This window comes from Urtica dioica, chromosome 11 (genome assembly GCF_054948205.1).
Source record: "Urtica dioica subsp. dioica isolate 48M chromosome 11, U.dioica_male_clone48M_v1_H2, whole genome shotgun sequence".
Taxonomy (NCBI): domain Eukaryota; kingdom Viridiplantae; phylum Streptophyta; class Magnoliopsida; order Rosales; family Urticaceae; genus Urtica; species Urtica dioica.
In genome coordinates, this window is record NC_142766.1 from 8,981,671 (window position 1) to 8,996,795 (window position 15,125).

Here is a 15,125-nt window from a genome sequence, read left to right on the forward strand (position 1 = left end):
TTCATGATTATGTGTTGGATTTGATAATGGATTCTCGGTTTTGGTCCGAGTTTAGTGTTGGAGAAATTGGAAATTTTTCTCGGAGTATTATCTTCTGGTCTTTTTTCGTTTGATCCAAATTTGTAGATTCCGTTGAGAATCTAGTTTAGCTATGAATTGTCGGAATAAGACACTCGATTAGATGTGGTTTAGCGCATTAACGGTGTTAGTGAACGCCTCGTTGACGAGTACAGTAGATTACTGCCTTGAAATAAGTGAAATATAACCCTTCTTACCCGGCTTTATAGTTTGACCAAAATTATATATTATTTCGAAATGAAAATGTTTGCAAAAAAATGCCATGACACCTGAAATCGTTTTTAAAAGGTGGCAGAAGATCCGATTGTGAAATTGAAAATATTTCAGTTATAAACATATATAGATATATGTATATATTCCGTTATTTTCAAAATGAAAATGTTTCGTATATCCTAGATAAGCTGGATACACACATATACGGTGCGGAGAGTGCACCTTACTTTGATCAGAGATTTCCCATGAGTTAATGTTGGCAGTGTGGCTCAGGAAATAGTACACGTTTAGCTACACTAGGGACACATTTAAATTTGTGTTATTATGTTTGTGTCATTTAAATTACTACAATTATACTTGTATGTGATTTACAAGTGTGAGAATATTGTTATTTTCGAAAATCTTTTACTCAAAACAATACTATAATACCTAGTGAGCGTCTCGCTCACCCCTATTTCCTTTACACCATTTATATACCAAAAGGGAGAAAGAAGGTTTAGGACGACCCTTAAGTTTAGCGTCGTCAGTTTTCTCTTTGAAGACTCTACTTTAGTAGTTCTTTAGCAGGTCTATATTATAAATACGCATGGGTTTGTAATTTTTTTTTTTTTAAGTTTTTTCTAGACTTGTAAAGTAATAAATTGAGTATGCACTGTGGAACGGTTCTGTAAAATTTATTAGCATTTAATCATAGTCAAAATTTACCCCTCACTTTTCAAGGGCGTTACAACAATAAATGATAACCACTTTATGACAACAAGTTAGTTAAGTAGTCGATAAATAGTATACAACAACCTTACACAATTAAAAAAAAAATAGTACATATTAATCAATATATATTAATTGGTATACAATAATCAGAAAGTGTATTTAGTATACAATAGTTAGTCATTTGTATTTGATATACATTAATTAGAAGACCTCGATCTAATGTTTTATCTCCTCACGAATATCGGATTATTCTCCGACGTCCGATGCGAATAGACGATGGAGTCTGATCGGATCATGACAATCATCACAGAGATCGGTGGCTAGACAAACGTTGATTCGACGACAAAATTTCAGAACCCTAGCTTAAGCTGGTCGTGAAGGACTCGGCATGGATCTCCTTAATCGAAATCTCTGGTGCTTCCGCTTTGCAAGATTTCTCTAATAATCAGGTCTTCAGACTCACTCCGAAATGGTTGTTGTAGCTCATACGAGTCATGTTCTTAAGATCATCCTCGCGCTCTAGAAGTGATGCTCACTAGAGCTGGAGAACGAATGACCATTGGAGAATTTTGGCTGGGATATCTTCCCACCGGCAATAGGGACTCAATCGAAGTCACAAAGAATTTGAATTCAAGTCGAGGTTAGGTGTTTTAGAGTGATATGAACATGATGATGCAGAATAAATGGATAACAACACATGAAATGATTTTAAATTATAGTCATTTTTTGGAGTTTGACAAAAAAAAATAAATAAATAAATAAGTGGCTGATTCCACGTAACTACGGTTGTGTTTGGTAGTTAACTCAAAAAGTTTTTGTTTTCTATTTTCTAATTTTTGTAGTTGTACTGAAAAATTATTTTGCAGTTGTTTTCAAAAAGCTGTTTGGTACAGTTTTCATTTTTGTTTTTGAGAAAGTGAAAAAACTGAAAAAAGTGTTTGATATAGTTTTCATTTTTGTTTTTGAAAGAATGAAAAGAGAAGATGAGGAGAAGGAGAAGAAGGGAGAAGAAATTTTTTTTCCAAAAACAATTAAAAACACCTTTTATTTGTTTTCAGTTTTCTTTACTTTTTTACAAAACAACTTCGAAATTTTTTGAAAATTTTTTCCGAAAAATTAAAACAAACACATTTTCATTTTTTGTTTTCAATTTTTTCAACTCGAAAAGTGAAAAACAGTTTTTGGAATGAAAACCAAACACTACCTACCTTTTTTTTTTTTTCAAATAAGACGGATCAAAAAATATTTAGTTTACAATAACTACCAAACACTACTAGATGGAAAGAATACAAAAAAGTAAGCCCACGATTGAAAAAGCCCACACCCACATTAGGGGTTCAAGCTCCTTCACCTCAGTTGGATTAGAATTCACAAACGCTATTCTTCACCATCAAGCCGAATAACACCTCCCCTGGATATTCGTTCTCGAACTCACAGAAGTGTGAAGGTTGGCAATGCCTTCTGAACATTGCGGGCTTCTGAAATTCCTCTGCCGTCAACAGAGATCATGAATTGTCGTCCGATATTCTCATCCACGCCGGAGATTATTCGCTGCCACCCTATAGTTGTTGCCAGATATTCAAAGAGTAACTAAGACTTTGTTTGTATTTTCATTGTTCAATCAATTTCATAGTTACATTTACTTCTATATAGGCAATTATATAGAATATTATAGGCTACTAATAATTTGCTTAAGCATTTTTAACCTATTTTTATTTGTTTTATTTTCTAAAAGAAAATCAGAACTCGACTAGGCTTTTTTGAAGTCGATTCTGTGAAAGTCAAGTATTTGTGGCGAGATATAAGCGCTATATATCGGGAGATTTCAGTCTCCGAGATACCGCGAGATCTCGGCGATAATTTAATCTCAGCGTACGGCCAACGCAAAACTCTACCAAAAAAAAAAAAACAAAAAAAACTCGGCTTGGAAAGCACGCAGGTGAGTGTGTATAAATTTTCGCACACCGCACGGTGACTTCTATCGGTCCATTGTTATTAAAGGCTATTTATTATATTTCTTTGATCAAACGAAATGCCGGAAGATTTGAATATGGAGCGTCCTTTGTTCGGTGGTTCCATAGTCACCGCTTTTCCACACCGCTTCCAGGTTCCATTATCTTCGCCATTTCATTCACTTTTCTTCTTTGCCAAGCATTCGTTTATGATATTCGACTTTGTGCAGGATGTGAGTGACGTTCGACAAGTGCCTGATAATCAGGTGCGTTTGCGAGCTTTAATCAATTTGGAGTGCTCTTTTGTATGGACTTAAATGATGTTGTTTTTACTTTGAAATATGAACTCGATGGGTGGGGGTTTTACAGGAAGTGTTTGTTGACCCTGCTCGCGATGAAAGTCTGATTTTTGAGCTGTTGGAATTCAAGCATGATGTTGGTGACAATGGAAGCGCTGCTTGGTTCCTTCGAGACCTTGCCACTGAACAAGACGCTCAAGGATGTCTGGTAATAATTCCCTTTTTAACATGTTTTTCATATTTGTTATCCTCGAGTTTTACTTGGTTTGTTTTAATTGATCTTCTGTCTTAAGGACCTCTAATTTTGTTTGAAATACTATTCATAAAAGTATCTTGGTAATGTTGAAGAATGGAAAGCCAGTATGATGGCGTTTTTATATTTTTTCACCCTTTCAAAGTTGCAAATTTTAATGTAAAAAACAACGGTACTTAAAAAAAAAAAATAATGGTACTGTGTAGTGTCTCTATCACCTAACCTGTTGTTAATAACAGTGAATCGTCAAACAGAGACCTTGAGAGTAATAATAGTATGGGGATTGAATGTTCTTTTTCACCCTGTTTTACTTGTCTCGATGTGTCACCTGGTCATTTTGTTTTTGTTTTTGTTTTTTTTGTTTTTTCTAATTTTTTCAGCCGTCTAAGTTTATGTGGTATGTTGAATCAAAAGAAAAGAATAAAATTTTGGTATCATGCTATTGTGCTACATGATTCGCACGAAGAAAAGAATGTAGCTGTGCTTTTCTGAAAAAAATGGCACTGGTATGTTATTCCGTTATCATAATCTATAATTAGACTTGTGTAACACTCTTTGGATATGATTATTCTTCTGCCGGGTCTCTTTCATTTAACCGATGGAATATTGATTTTAGATTTTTTTTAATTAATTTATATATGATATTTTATTTTAGGTAATCGAACAGTCAGGCGTGGTCGAGGTCCCTGGCTTGTGCAGTGGGAATATCCCGGCTGTGGTAACTACTGCTATTGGCCAAATGGTACGTGGAAAAATTCTATTATGTTTTATTTATTTATTTATTTTATTTTTCCTTCATATCATAAGTTGAGCATGATTTTTGTTAATTTTCTTTCCGATAAAATGTGTCCAGAGAAAGCTAATCTTATGTGCTTAATAAATTTCTTGTTGATGTTAAACATGTTTCCGATTGTTTTATATTAGCTTTCTCTTTTACGTACAAGTTTAAGCCCTTCTGATGAAATTAATTAACATTTTTCAGAGCTTGATATACAATTATTCATTTATCTATTATTATTACATGGCTTGAGCTAGAAACTAGTTAAACATGACAGCCGTTCTATGTAATGTACTATATATGTTAATTCGAACACAGGCCATCTCTAAGGGGCGACAGGGAAGGGAAGCACAGAACCTTGTTCGGGTAAAGTTTCCTTTTCCTTATCATCTGCTTACAATTTTTGTTTGCTTATTTGTGCTAATCGAGCTTTAGCATTTTCATCGTGCAGGTTTATGTAGCGAATTTGCGTCTGAAAGAAGTTGGCACCGATGCACTTATTACTGCATATGAGCCTATTCATATCAAGTAAGTATGAAGAGGGGCCGTGTTGCTTTGTGAATAAATAGCTTTTGGCTTTGGCTTTGCCAATTCATAGCACAATTATTACGCTGATCATAAAAAAAAAACTACACAAAGAAAGGCTTATATGGACTAACATATTACTAATTACTCTAAAATCACCCCTTAGCGTGCTATCAATTATTACAAGTACTCCTTCCCACCCCTAAACTCTCTCTCTCTCTCTCTATATATATATATATATATACATACTCTTTCCAGGCCAAATGCTTCTCAAACCAGCTGTTTGAATTAGACTAGCCATACATGTTCATAAATACTTGATGCACTCTTCTAAATATATGAGATTTTGTCTTCCTTTTCTCGCTGTGTGTTTTCTGACATGCTTGTTTGTTTCTGGTAATGATCACAGCCCATTGAGTGAAAGTGCGGTCTCTGTGGGTGCCGGAGATGCTGTTCCTGCTGAACAATCTGGATGTATTCCGATGAGCGAGGTCTTCAAGAGTGGTGTCACTTCCATCAGAGTCGTTGATTGGGGTCTTTTCGGCGCGGCTGTATAGAACGTATGTACAGTCAGCCATGGAATCAGATTAGAGTATATTCTTAAAAGTTTACGTTACATGGAATATCAGTTTGAGTTCCTAGAGTGGAGTCAGAGTCTAGGAATAGACTAGTTTGTCATATATGTGAACTGTCATGCCATTTCACTCTTTTCAACTTTAGTTCCCCGAGTTCTGGTGAAAATCATGTAATTTTACTTTTCAAAGAAACAATTACCTTTTATTGAAATATGGCGAAGGCCAAGAAAAGTTTCAGACCTTATGAAAAAAAAAAAAAAAAAAACACAAGGAAAAATCATTTCCGCTAAAACTAAAAATGCAATTTATATGAACAAAACATGGAGATTTTGTCAGCTTGAAAAAAGGAAAAATAAATTACACTTTAAGTTGCACCCAATTTAGTCATTCGAGTTAAATTTATTTGACACAAGACACACACACAAAGGTACGTACACGTTAGAAGCATTTGTATCTTTAATTTCAGTATCTCCCTGTGGCTGTCAATAAATAACTAAAAAGCTGAACTTTCAGAACTCACAAAACGTTCATGATCTTCTCCTACTTATACAGAGCTCTCAACACACATCTTTATATAAATTGAATTCAAAGCAAATAAACTCATTCCTCTATCACCAAAAGATAAAGAAGTCGAGAAAAATGTACAAGATGAGGCTTCAAGAGCTTTGCCAGAAGAGGAAATGGGCGTTGCCGAAATACACAAGCATGAAATGCGGGCCCGACCATGCAGCTCGTTTCGGGGCCTCCGTGTCTGTAAACGGAACGTCTTTTGACTCACTCGCCACATTCAACTCCTCAAAACAAGCTCACAACTGTGTGGCCATGCTTGCTCTCCATCACTTCACTTCTCCTTCAGGTATATATACATGTATACATATCAGACATGAAACCTTGTGTTTCTTCTTGCTAGTTCTTCACTAGACCAAAATACTTCGAAAAATTTACTGGTTTTATGTCAGGTCAGTTGTTGGACAAGATATTACTCTAGCTGAGATAGTCCATAACTTCAAGACTTAAAAAATTATTCTAATAATTTTTTTTAGCTTAAATATGAGAGTGATTTAAGTAAACTTTAATTTTGCAGAATCATACTTTATACTCTGGTCCAAATACTTTTGCTAACAAAATAAAGCACACCCTTGGTTGTTTTCTTCCTTTCCAAATGTTATTCAGATTTATCGATAGTACCATTCGAAAATCCTTGCAACAAAGAAAAAGGCCTTGAAGGAACTCATGAGAATGACAAGATTAAGTACGGTGCTGCGACTCTCATCCACAGTGAGTTTTTTTTTTCAATGTGAACTAAAAGTAAACTCCAAGTGTGCCTTTTTGTTCTGAAGAATATAGCACAATTACTTTCCCTCTCTCTCATAATTTATTTTCTTTGACTTTATTTTTCTTGTTTTGTCTGAGAGTTTGAATTAACTGAGCTGTGTTTGATGTCAATCAATACACAGATATCAACTGTCTGAAACAAAATCCAGCTGCTGAAGTATGCAAAGCACCAAAACCTCAACTTGCCTTTGTATTCAAGCGAATCCAGCGGCCCTAATGATTCTCTCTTCAAGGCCAAAGTCGGAGTCTCTGAGCAAGTATTTGAGAGCCCTAAATCATACGACACATTGGAGGAAGCCGAGAGCGAGGCTGCAAAAACTGCCTTGACGTCGCTGCTTCTGCAGAACTATCACAAGGCAAAAATTTATAAGCACGCTGTTCACAAGGCAAAAATTCACAAGGCAAAAATATATATATATATATATATATATATATATATATATACATATGAATACTTATTCGTGTCGAGATTATTACAGGATGAGCTAAGAGGTTTCAAGAGTCTGTTGCAAGAGCTGGCACAAGGAGAGGGATTTGACGCACCGGTTTATAGGACAAAAAACTCTGGAGTCCCTCACAGCCTGGCCTTCTCTTCTGTTGTGAATTTGGAAGGAGAGATATTCCATGGAAAACCGGCAAAGTCAAAGAAACTGGCCAAGCTCGAGGCTGCAAGGGCCGCTTATCTTGCTCTTACGGAAAGTATACATTTTTTTTTATTTTTCATTTTGGAATAAATATTAAGTCCTATTTTTTAGCAGTGTGTCTTTTGACACGGTTTCTTTTATGCTTTAGGAGGAATCAGTCGGAGTTTTATCAAACCTAACCCTACTCTCAGCTCTAGGTTGACCTCACCTTGGAGTCTCGAGCAAGAAGATAATGGTAACATCCTCGTGATTAATTGTTTTCATATAGCAACAACGAAAGACCTAGATCTAAACCTTGCTACAGTATTAATAGACTAACACATGACTATTATTCATATACTCCCCTGATCAAGAAACAGAAGGGTCTTTTGCAACACCGAGTGTGAACGCGAAGAACGGTGGAACTGGCCGAGCGAGCTCTTCTTCGTACTTGCTGTGCAACAAGGTGAGAGTGTACCGCGAGTTTCCGAGCCACCGTGCCTTTCCCGAGCGAACTGTGGTCCTTCCTCTCGGCGAAGACAAGTGGGTGGCTATGAGTTTAGAGTTCCCAAATGAAGCAGCCAATTGACTCTCTTGAAGAATATTACCATCGTTCACCGTTATTTTACATTATACAGACTTAACTTGTTTCTCAAGCAACCGGAACATGTGGTATTTTTAATTGTTGGACTTTGGTATCTGTAAGCACTCAACTAATAGAAAGACTTGCTATGTTAAGATTGTCATGTTTTACATCATCTTTTCCTTTACCAATTCAAAATAGACAAAAGGTTGCAGATTTGTTAGAATGATTTAGTTTGGTGTTGAAACAATCTTAATTGTACAAAAGAGAAGGGAAAGAATAAATTACTAATAAAATCAAGTCCAAAGGTTGTTTATTTTCAAACGTTACCACGCCATCAATCAAATTACATATAAACACAGAAAACAATTTTTTTATTTCTTTCACTCAAACATTCAACAGCATAATAAATAAATAATTACCCTTATTATTCAATCACATAATTTAAAATGGGCTGGGCCAGGGTTTTTTTTTTTGTTCTCTATAGTTCATGGTGATGATGATCATGTGTGGCGTTGGAATCAGTATGGCCTCCTCCCAAGGACTTGAACATGTTCTTGGCGTACAAGGCAAGCACTCCAACGAACATAACAGCAAGCAACAAGTTCACCAATGCCCTAGGGCTCTTCACCCGATACTCCGATATCGCCTTCTTGTAACTCCCCAATCTCGACACTGTTTTCCCGATCCCCGCTCTCTCTCCTCCTCCCGACTTATCATCCGAACCAACCGTGCCCTTATTATTCTTGTCAGCGTCGACGTCATTCTTATGATCATTAGCTGCTTCCGATTCCTTGGTATTTTTATGACCGTTGAGCGGCTGAGCTTGTTGGTCGACCTTCGCTTTGGCGGCGATGCTATTGCTCTTCTGTTTCTCGAGCGACTCGGTATTAGTAGGGGCGGCCGGTTTGTGAGCAATCCCGGGTGGCTTGGATTGGTCCGTTTTCGGGGGCGGGGTTTGGTCGGGTTTGGGCTTCGGTTTCTGGTCAGTAAGTTTGGGTTGTGGTAGTGGTGGTGATGGTGGTGATGGTACTTTAGAGGCGGGTTTGGGGACTTTGACGTAGAGAATTCCGCCCTCGAATTTGGCGGAGATTTTGTTGGAGTCGCTGTCGTAGGGGAGAGGGAATTCCTTGAGGAAGCGTCGCCACTTGTTCGAACCCACGGCTCGTTCTCCGCTTATTCTCAGCTTTCCCGCCGAAGTTATCTGTATTTTCAGCTTCTCCTTTAGGAACCCTGGATCACCATGCACATGCAAGTTAGATATGCAAATTATATAGCGAAACTAAAACTTCAAATAATAATAATAATACGCGCGCGCGCGTGTGTGTGTGTATATATATATATATATATATATATATACATATTTATATGCTCAAAGCTCCAGTATTCATCCATATCATATGTTATTGGTTAGTAGCCGATTGAAATTATTAAATTTGGAGAATAGTTCAGGTTTGTTTAAATTTAATAAAATAATAAAATAATTATTGACGACATAATTTTTGCTATTTTGTTAATTTTTTTAAAACTTTAACAATTTTACTAAGTAAACCGATGAATATAGTATATAGTTAAATGGCTTGTCTTGTCTTCACAATTATTTTTATTGTTTCTTTTTCCTGCCAAACACAAAATCTCCATAAAATATTGAAAGCTTTAAAAAATAATTAATTTGTAGCTTTTAAAAAAAAATGTTTAAACTACTTTAGGTATAACTCTATTAATACTCTTAGTGCCCGAGGAAGACGGTCCCTTTTCTTCTCTTGACTCTTGAGCAAAGTATATATAAGCAACTATAGCCTACTTGTCTCGGAGTATGATATATATTATTAATAAACGTACTTATTCGGTAATTTATATGATTATTATGAGAAAATAAATCTCTATATAATAATTCAGCATAGCCCATTTGATCAAATCAAAGTTAACTTTTTGGTTTAGAAAACTATTGCCACCCTGGTTGGGAAAGACAATTTTATTTATTTATTTTAGGCAACACTACAACGTAATTAATGAAGAAGTTGACAAAATTAGAAAGTACAAGCACTTTGCGGAATGCTTAAATTTATATAAAGAAAACATGTAGCAAATAAATTGCTCTATGTCCACTTGAATTTATACGTACGTGGTATTATAAGTACAGTGAAATTCGATGAGAATATTTACAAAAATAAGTTGAGTTTTTTTTTTCTGATCGAAAGAAATAAGTTAAGTAACTCAGAATGTTGACCTAATTAATTTCATTGCATTCTTGGCTTTTATTTTAATTTGTAATATTCAAACATGTACTTCTTATTAATTTGTTACAAATAATTAGTAACAAACATTTATTTTCGGATGTATATCTTGTCATAATATTTTTTCTTATAGATAGAAAATATTAGAGGGTAATATATTTCAAAATAATATATGCGGCTCTTAAATCAGAATAAAAGTCATATACATTAGACATCTGTGAAATTTCTTACGCGAGAAAGAAAATAATTTAAAAGAGTACAATGGCGATGGATGCCATCAAAGCAGAATTGTTTCCCTTTTGTATTCTTTCTTTCTCTTAATTGACCATATGAATGAGGTAATTACCTGGCAAATAGACAAGAAGAGTATCAAAAGAACTCTCTTCCTTAGCCCATTCCATATGTGGATCAAAATCTTCATAGACACGAGCGTTTGCAGCAGCACTACTCCCAGACATATCTTTCTAACTCCGCTTTAGTATAAGACAAAGTAATAATTATAATCTCTCTTTTATTCAAGAATTACTACTCTCTTCAAATCTTGTGGTGATACAATTCTACCAAATTTGGGCTTGGATTTATACACAAATATTGGCCTGGCGATTTCGGGTTCATACAATGTGCCTTTTTATGTAGGTTTTCTTATAAAATGGTTATTCCATATTATTTAGCTTTCTTTGGGTTTTGGTATGGTTTTCTTCGGTTGATTAAAGCTTTCAAATAAGATATGCTTTGCACCAATATCACATGGTAATCTTGTTCGGTGGGCAAAGCAAAGGTTCCTTGTCTCTCTTTTTTTTCCTCTTTTTTTTTTTTTTTTTTTTTTTTTTGGTAATATGATAGCTAATTTCAAATTATCAATGCTTCATCATTCTTTCTTACTCGACATTGTAGTGGTTGGCGATTCTATGTGCATATACAAAGCTTTTAATAGAGCTCCGCTTATCTTATTTTTCCTTGACTACATGTCTCGATGTAGACAACGGAAAATAAACTTAAAACATATATTTTTTTTTATAGAACCTAATTTTTGTAATGTTTTTTTCCGTAATAAATATAATTATAAATTTTTTAACCAAAACATATCTTGAAGTTAACATATTAAATCTATAAATAAATTACCTATTTTATCTCTTAATTTGAGGTTATTGTGTCACTCTAACACCCTCATTAAAATGGCCTTAAATAGTTATTATATATGTTATGATCCTATCAATTTAGTTCTTTATGATCCTATAATTTGAGGTTATCGGTCATAGGCAACACAAATAAATCAGCCGAATTTTTGTTATCTCCTATGACAATGCAAAATGACTAGCAAACCATTGATACCTCAAGTAAGCATTAATCGGTGGATAAAATCAAAGGAGTCTCATGCGTAAGAACATCCAAGTGTAATACCGAAGCGAATAACAAGGATATGAAAGAGTGGGTAGCACCAATATCAAACAAAACATGAGCCCAATGGGATATGAGTATCGTATCGTCAACCATTGAAGTACCACCATGCGGTGCTCTGGGAGTGGTCGTGGTAGTCAATGCATAAGCTTGTCTGCTCTGTTTTCCCTTTTCCTTTTAGTTGTTTCGGTTTGCCTGACTCCTGCTCGCACTAGAAGTACCCCCTGACTGTGATACTCCATGGTTTCCAGGTATGAGTGGTGACTATGCTGATGCCCAGACCCTTGAGGTCGTGGTTTGTAGTAGTACTATGGTTGCAATCCATGTGGTTGTTGTTGTCAATGGTGCCCACAAGAAGAGTTGTAGTCTTTATTTTGAACATTTGATGTAATAAAGTCTCATGAAGACTCTTGCTTGTAATTGCATATTCATTCATTAATAAAGTTGAAACGTTCATTCAATCTTCCTTGTCTGAAGCTTTGTGATAAAACCATAGTCTTTTAGTCCATAAACAAACTTAACAACTTACGAAGAGACAAATGTAGATTTGCATGAACAAACTCTTCGTAGTTTGCTTAAAACGATATATTCGCAATCTTAGGATCAAAGGACTATTGACCTCAGTATGATTGTTAGAAGAATCTATGATGTCTGGTTATGAGGCATTGAGAGTTAGGAACTCTATAGTTCTTCTAGGTATCTTCCGAAGGTACTGAATTGACCAGTGCACTTCTAGAGACAAGATAAGAACAAACCATTTAACCTCTTATGTCTCGAAGTCACTATGTATGAATTGCATCATGCTTACCTTAATCCTGAAATGAGACATGCCATTTCACACCTTAGTATTCTCATTTGAGAAAGTCAAAGTTCGGACTCACTATGTGATTCCGAACAAGGCCTATTGGTGAAGTACTAAGTTGTGAGTCTGTCATGAGTAACTTTGTGAAGTTCTCATAGATATGGAATTCATGTACAAGATTGCTGAAATGCAATGTATGTCACCTCATGCTTTGTTCCTTGGAGTGTGAATAAATGAACTGGCCAGTGTCCAAATTGAGTCTTGACTCTTTTGGATGAAACAATGTGACTTGTTAGCTCCTCGTCAATACATTGTTTCTAACTTATTCACAAGCGACAAAGGAGTTGAGGAAATAACAGCTAGAAGGATAAAATGGTAATTTAGTAAATCCCGACTAGCTGATGACATTCATGAAGGGTAAACATAGATAATATTCAGTGTATCCGCTCATCATAATTAGGTCGAATTCTTGAGTAGAAAATAAATTCATTTGAACCGAGAGATTTTCAGTGTCAGCTCTTTAGTGGAGTCAGTTGGCATTAAGCTAAACTTGGAAAAGGTTTGTGAACTTTTGAGTCCAAGTGTTTAGCTAAAGCTTTGTTCATTTGGGTCCATGAGGTCACTGTCACGAATCACATCGATAGGAATAGTTAAACTGGAAGCTAAGCCAAAACAAGAACGAAAATAGTTAAAAGGGTATTTTTGTCTTTTGAGACAAAGGATGAAATGAATGTCAATAAATTTTTTGACAAGGTCATTTTGTGACATGTTTCACTTGGCCATGACTTGATCATTGGGCCTTGTGAATTAATTTCATTTCATAAGAATTTTATTTGAAAATTCTAAATGGGCCTTTTCTTATGTTGTCATGAACAAGTGAAGAAAATTCTAGGAGTCTTTTCTAGAAATGTTGGGCGCCCATAATACCCAAGAAAGAGAGAATATTTTGTGCATAAATGTATCAAGATACTTGCCAAAAGAAAAAGAGGAAACAAATTTGCATGAGGATGCTTAAGGGAATTCGGCCAAGTGAGTCAAAGGCAAGGCAATGAACAAAAAAGGAAACAAATCCAAGCCTTCTAGAAGGTTGCCTTGGCCGAGTGACTCATGAGGAAATAAGGCAATATTTTCTCATGAATATGTGATATTCTATAGAAGAGGAAACTACCTTATTGAAGGTGAGACCTCTCCTATAAATAGGAGCCTCATTTCCTCACAATTGATTCATCCAAGTTTAAGAGATTTGAGAGACTCTCTCTCTAGAACTTTGGCCGAACTCCTCTCTCTCTCTCTAGTTTATTTTCGATTTTGTTTTCGCACCTAGGTCCTCATTTGACCTAGAGTTTAGCTCTGCGACTTCAAGACTCGTTCTTAAGTCGTAGCGTTTAAAAGTGCCCACTCACTGATTCCTTCTTTTCGAGTGATTTAGTGATAGAAACTTTCGTGGTTGCTCGAGGTGCCGAGGAAAGAAAGAGAGACGTGCTGCGAGGGGAGACGAGCGTTGCAACTTTCCAAAAGCTTCTACAAGGTTCAAGCTTCAAGAAAGGTTAGTAACTTTAATAGCTCATATTAGTTTTTATTTACATGCATATGCTCTTGTCTAGGTTAGTAAAAACTAGTTTTACTTAAAAATAAAATTTTTAAAATTCCGCCGCTTAACGAAGCGTTAATCTTTTTCTTAAACCCTAGATCGATTCCAACAAATGGTATCAGAGCTATGGTCAAAGGAATGCATGTGCATGTTTTTAAATTATGAGCTTGAAAATCGTTTTCGAAAGTTTACTAATTTTGTGACAAGTTAGAATTGTAATCTTAGATTTTTTTTTAATTTATTGCTCTTGTCTCTAAATTAAAAACCATGTTGATTTTCTATGAGTTTGGGATGATGTTAAAACACATTAGAATCAGTTCTAAAAGTTTTTAATTTTTTATATTGAAAAACGTGTTTTAAAGGTTTGAGAATTTTCGAGTAAATTTTGTGACTAGTTTTATTTTCTTGCTAGTTTCGTTTATTTACTTGAATCGTTTTATGCATGTTGTTATTTCTTTTATTCTATGTTATTACCCTGCTAATAAAACACAAATAAAAGCTTTAAACAACATCTTAAAACGTTCCGTTACACTCGATTCTTTTTCGCACCTAAAAGGACGAAGCTTTAATATATTTCTTTTTCTTCGAGCTGAAATGTAAACCCGCATTAAAAGCGGCATAACTCTCTGCTCAGAAATCGAAATTTAATGATTCTTGAATCAAATTAAAGCTCTGTCTGTCCTCTGTCCAATGCCACCGGTTTCGGCTGAAAAGGACATCGGAGCCGCCAGATATGGCGATTTTACTCCGAGGTGCGCGGCTGTCTGAAACTCCAGTTTTTTAGAAATCCGGATTTTCAAACCCCACTACCATGAGTTATAGAACTCTAATGAGAAAACTTTCTTGAGCAAAAATGTTTTTCATATGATTATAAACATGATGTGTAAAGATTAAAAGTTTTTATTTTTGAAAGATTAATTGAAATTGAATTTTTACAAAACTAGTTTGAATTTTGAAAAACCGTTTTCACTTTCAAACTTGAAAATATTTTGTCATCCAAATCAAATAAGTTTTCAAAATGTTTTCAAAACTATATCTATATCACATATGTTCAAAATCTATATGCTCTTGAAATTTTGAGTGGGAGGTCTCCTTGTAGACAAGCCGAAAAATAAAAAGATGTGTAATCTCAAACTTTCAAGTGTTCGAGTGAGTTGAAGTTCACACTTCCC

General features: G+C 35.2%; 3 protein-coding genes across 4 annotated transcripts; 2 read left to right on the top strand and 1 right to left on the bottom strand.

The window, feature by feature from the left end:
- Positions 1–2,336: 2,336 nt before the first annotated feature.
- LOC149381044 (ran guanine nucleotide release factor, putative (Mog1/PsbP/DUF1795-like photosystem II reaction center PsbP family protein)) lies at positions 2,337–5,550 on the top strand. 2 transcript variants are annotated; one of them, XM_089629777.1, is made up of 9 exons: positions 2,337–2,588; positions 2,738–2,941; positions 3,045–3,109; positions 3,185–3,220; positions 3,324–3,461; positions 4,162–4,248; positions 4,603–4,650; positions 4,736–4,812; positions 5,219–5,550. In XM_089629777.1, the coding sequence occupies exons 3-9, from the start codon at positions 3,053–3,055 to the stop codon at positions 5,364–5,366; spliced, it is 591 nt and encodes a 196-aa protein (XP_089485903.1). In that variant the 5' UTR covers positions 2,337–2,588; positions 2,738–2,941; positions 3,045–3,052; the 3' UTR covers positions 5,367–5,550. The 2 variants fall into 2 exon arrangements, with proteins under 2 accessions (XP_089485903.1, XP_089485902.1); XM_089629776.1 differs by lacking the exons at positions 2,337–2,588; positions 2,738–2,941 and having other exon boundaries at positions 2,952–3,109.
- Positions 5,551–5,989: 439 nt separating this feature from the next.
- On the top strand, positions 5,990–8,043 carry LOC149381045 (double-stranded RNA-binding protein 1-like). The gene is made up of 6 exons (XM_089601272.1): positions 5,990–6,240; positions 6,558–6,662; positions 6,861–7,075; positions 7,199–7,418; positions 7,512–7,598; positions 7,717–8,043. The coding sequence occupies exons 1-6, from the start codon at positions 6,024–6,026 to the stop codon at positions 7,929–7,931; spliced, it is 1,059 nt and encodes a 352-aa protein (XP_089457398.1). The 5' UTR covers positions 5,990–6,023; the 3' UTR covers positions 7,932–8,043.
- Positions 8,044–8,278: 235 nt separating this feature from the next.
- Positions 8,279–10,885, bottom strand: LOC149381046 (HSP20-like chaperones superfamily protein). Its single transcript, XM_089601992.1, has 2 exons — positions 10,509–10,885; positions 8,279–9,158 (listed from the first exon to the last, which is right to left on the bottom strand). The coding sequence occupies exons 1-2, from the start codon at positions 10,618–10,620 to the stop codon at positions 8,407–8,409; spliced, it is 864 nt and encodes a 287-aa protein (XP_089458118.1). The 5' UTR covers positions 10,621–10,885; the 3' UTR covers positions 8,279–8,406.
- Positions 10,886–15,125: the final 4,240 nt, after the last annotated feature.

Coding starts and splice junctions, on each gene's coding strand:
- LOC149381046 (XM_089601992.1), bottom strand. CDS start 10,620: ATGTCTGGGAGTAGTGCTGCTGCAAACGCTCGTGTCTATGAAGATTTT. Junction 9,159..10,508: donor TCTTCTTGTCTATTTGCCAG/GTAATTACCTCA, acceptor ATGGTGATCCAG/GGTTCCTAAAGGAGAAGCTG.
- LOC149381044 (XM_089629776.1), top strand. CDS start 3,035: ATGCCGGAAGATTTGAATATGGAGCGTCCTTTGTTCGGTGGTTCCATA. Junction 4,249..4,602: donor CTACTGCTATTGGCCAAATG/GTACGTGGAAAA, acceptor ATTCGAACACAG/GCCATCTCTAAGGGGCGACA. Junction 4,651..4,735: donor AAGCACAGAACCTTGTTCGG/GTAAAGTTTCCT, acceptor TTCATCGTGCAG/GTTTATGTAGCGAATTTGCG.
- LOC149381045 (XM_089601272.1), top strand. CDS start 6,024: ATGTACAAGATGAGGCTTCAAGAGCTTTGCCAGAAGAGGAAATGGGCG. Junction 6,241..6,557: donor TCACTTCACTTCTCCTTCAG/GTATATATACAT, acceptor AATGTTATTCAG/ATTTATCGATAGTACCATTC. Junction 6,663..6,860: donor TGCTGCGACTCTCATCCACA/GTGAGTTTTTTT, acceptor CTGTCTGAAACA/AAATCCAGCTGCTGAAGTAT.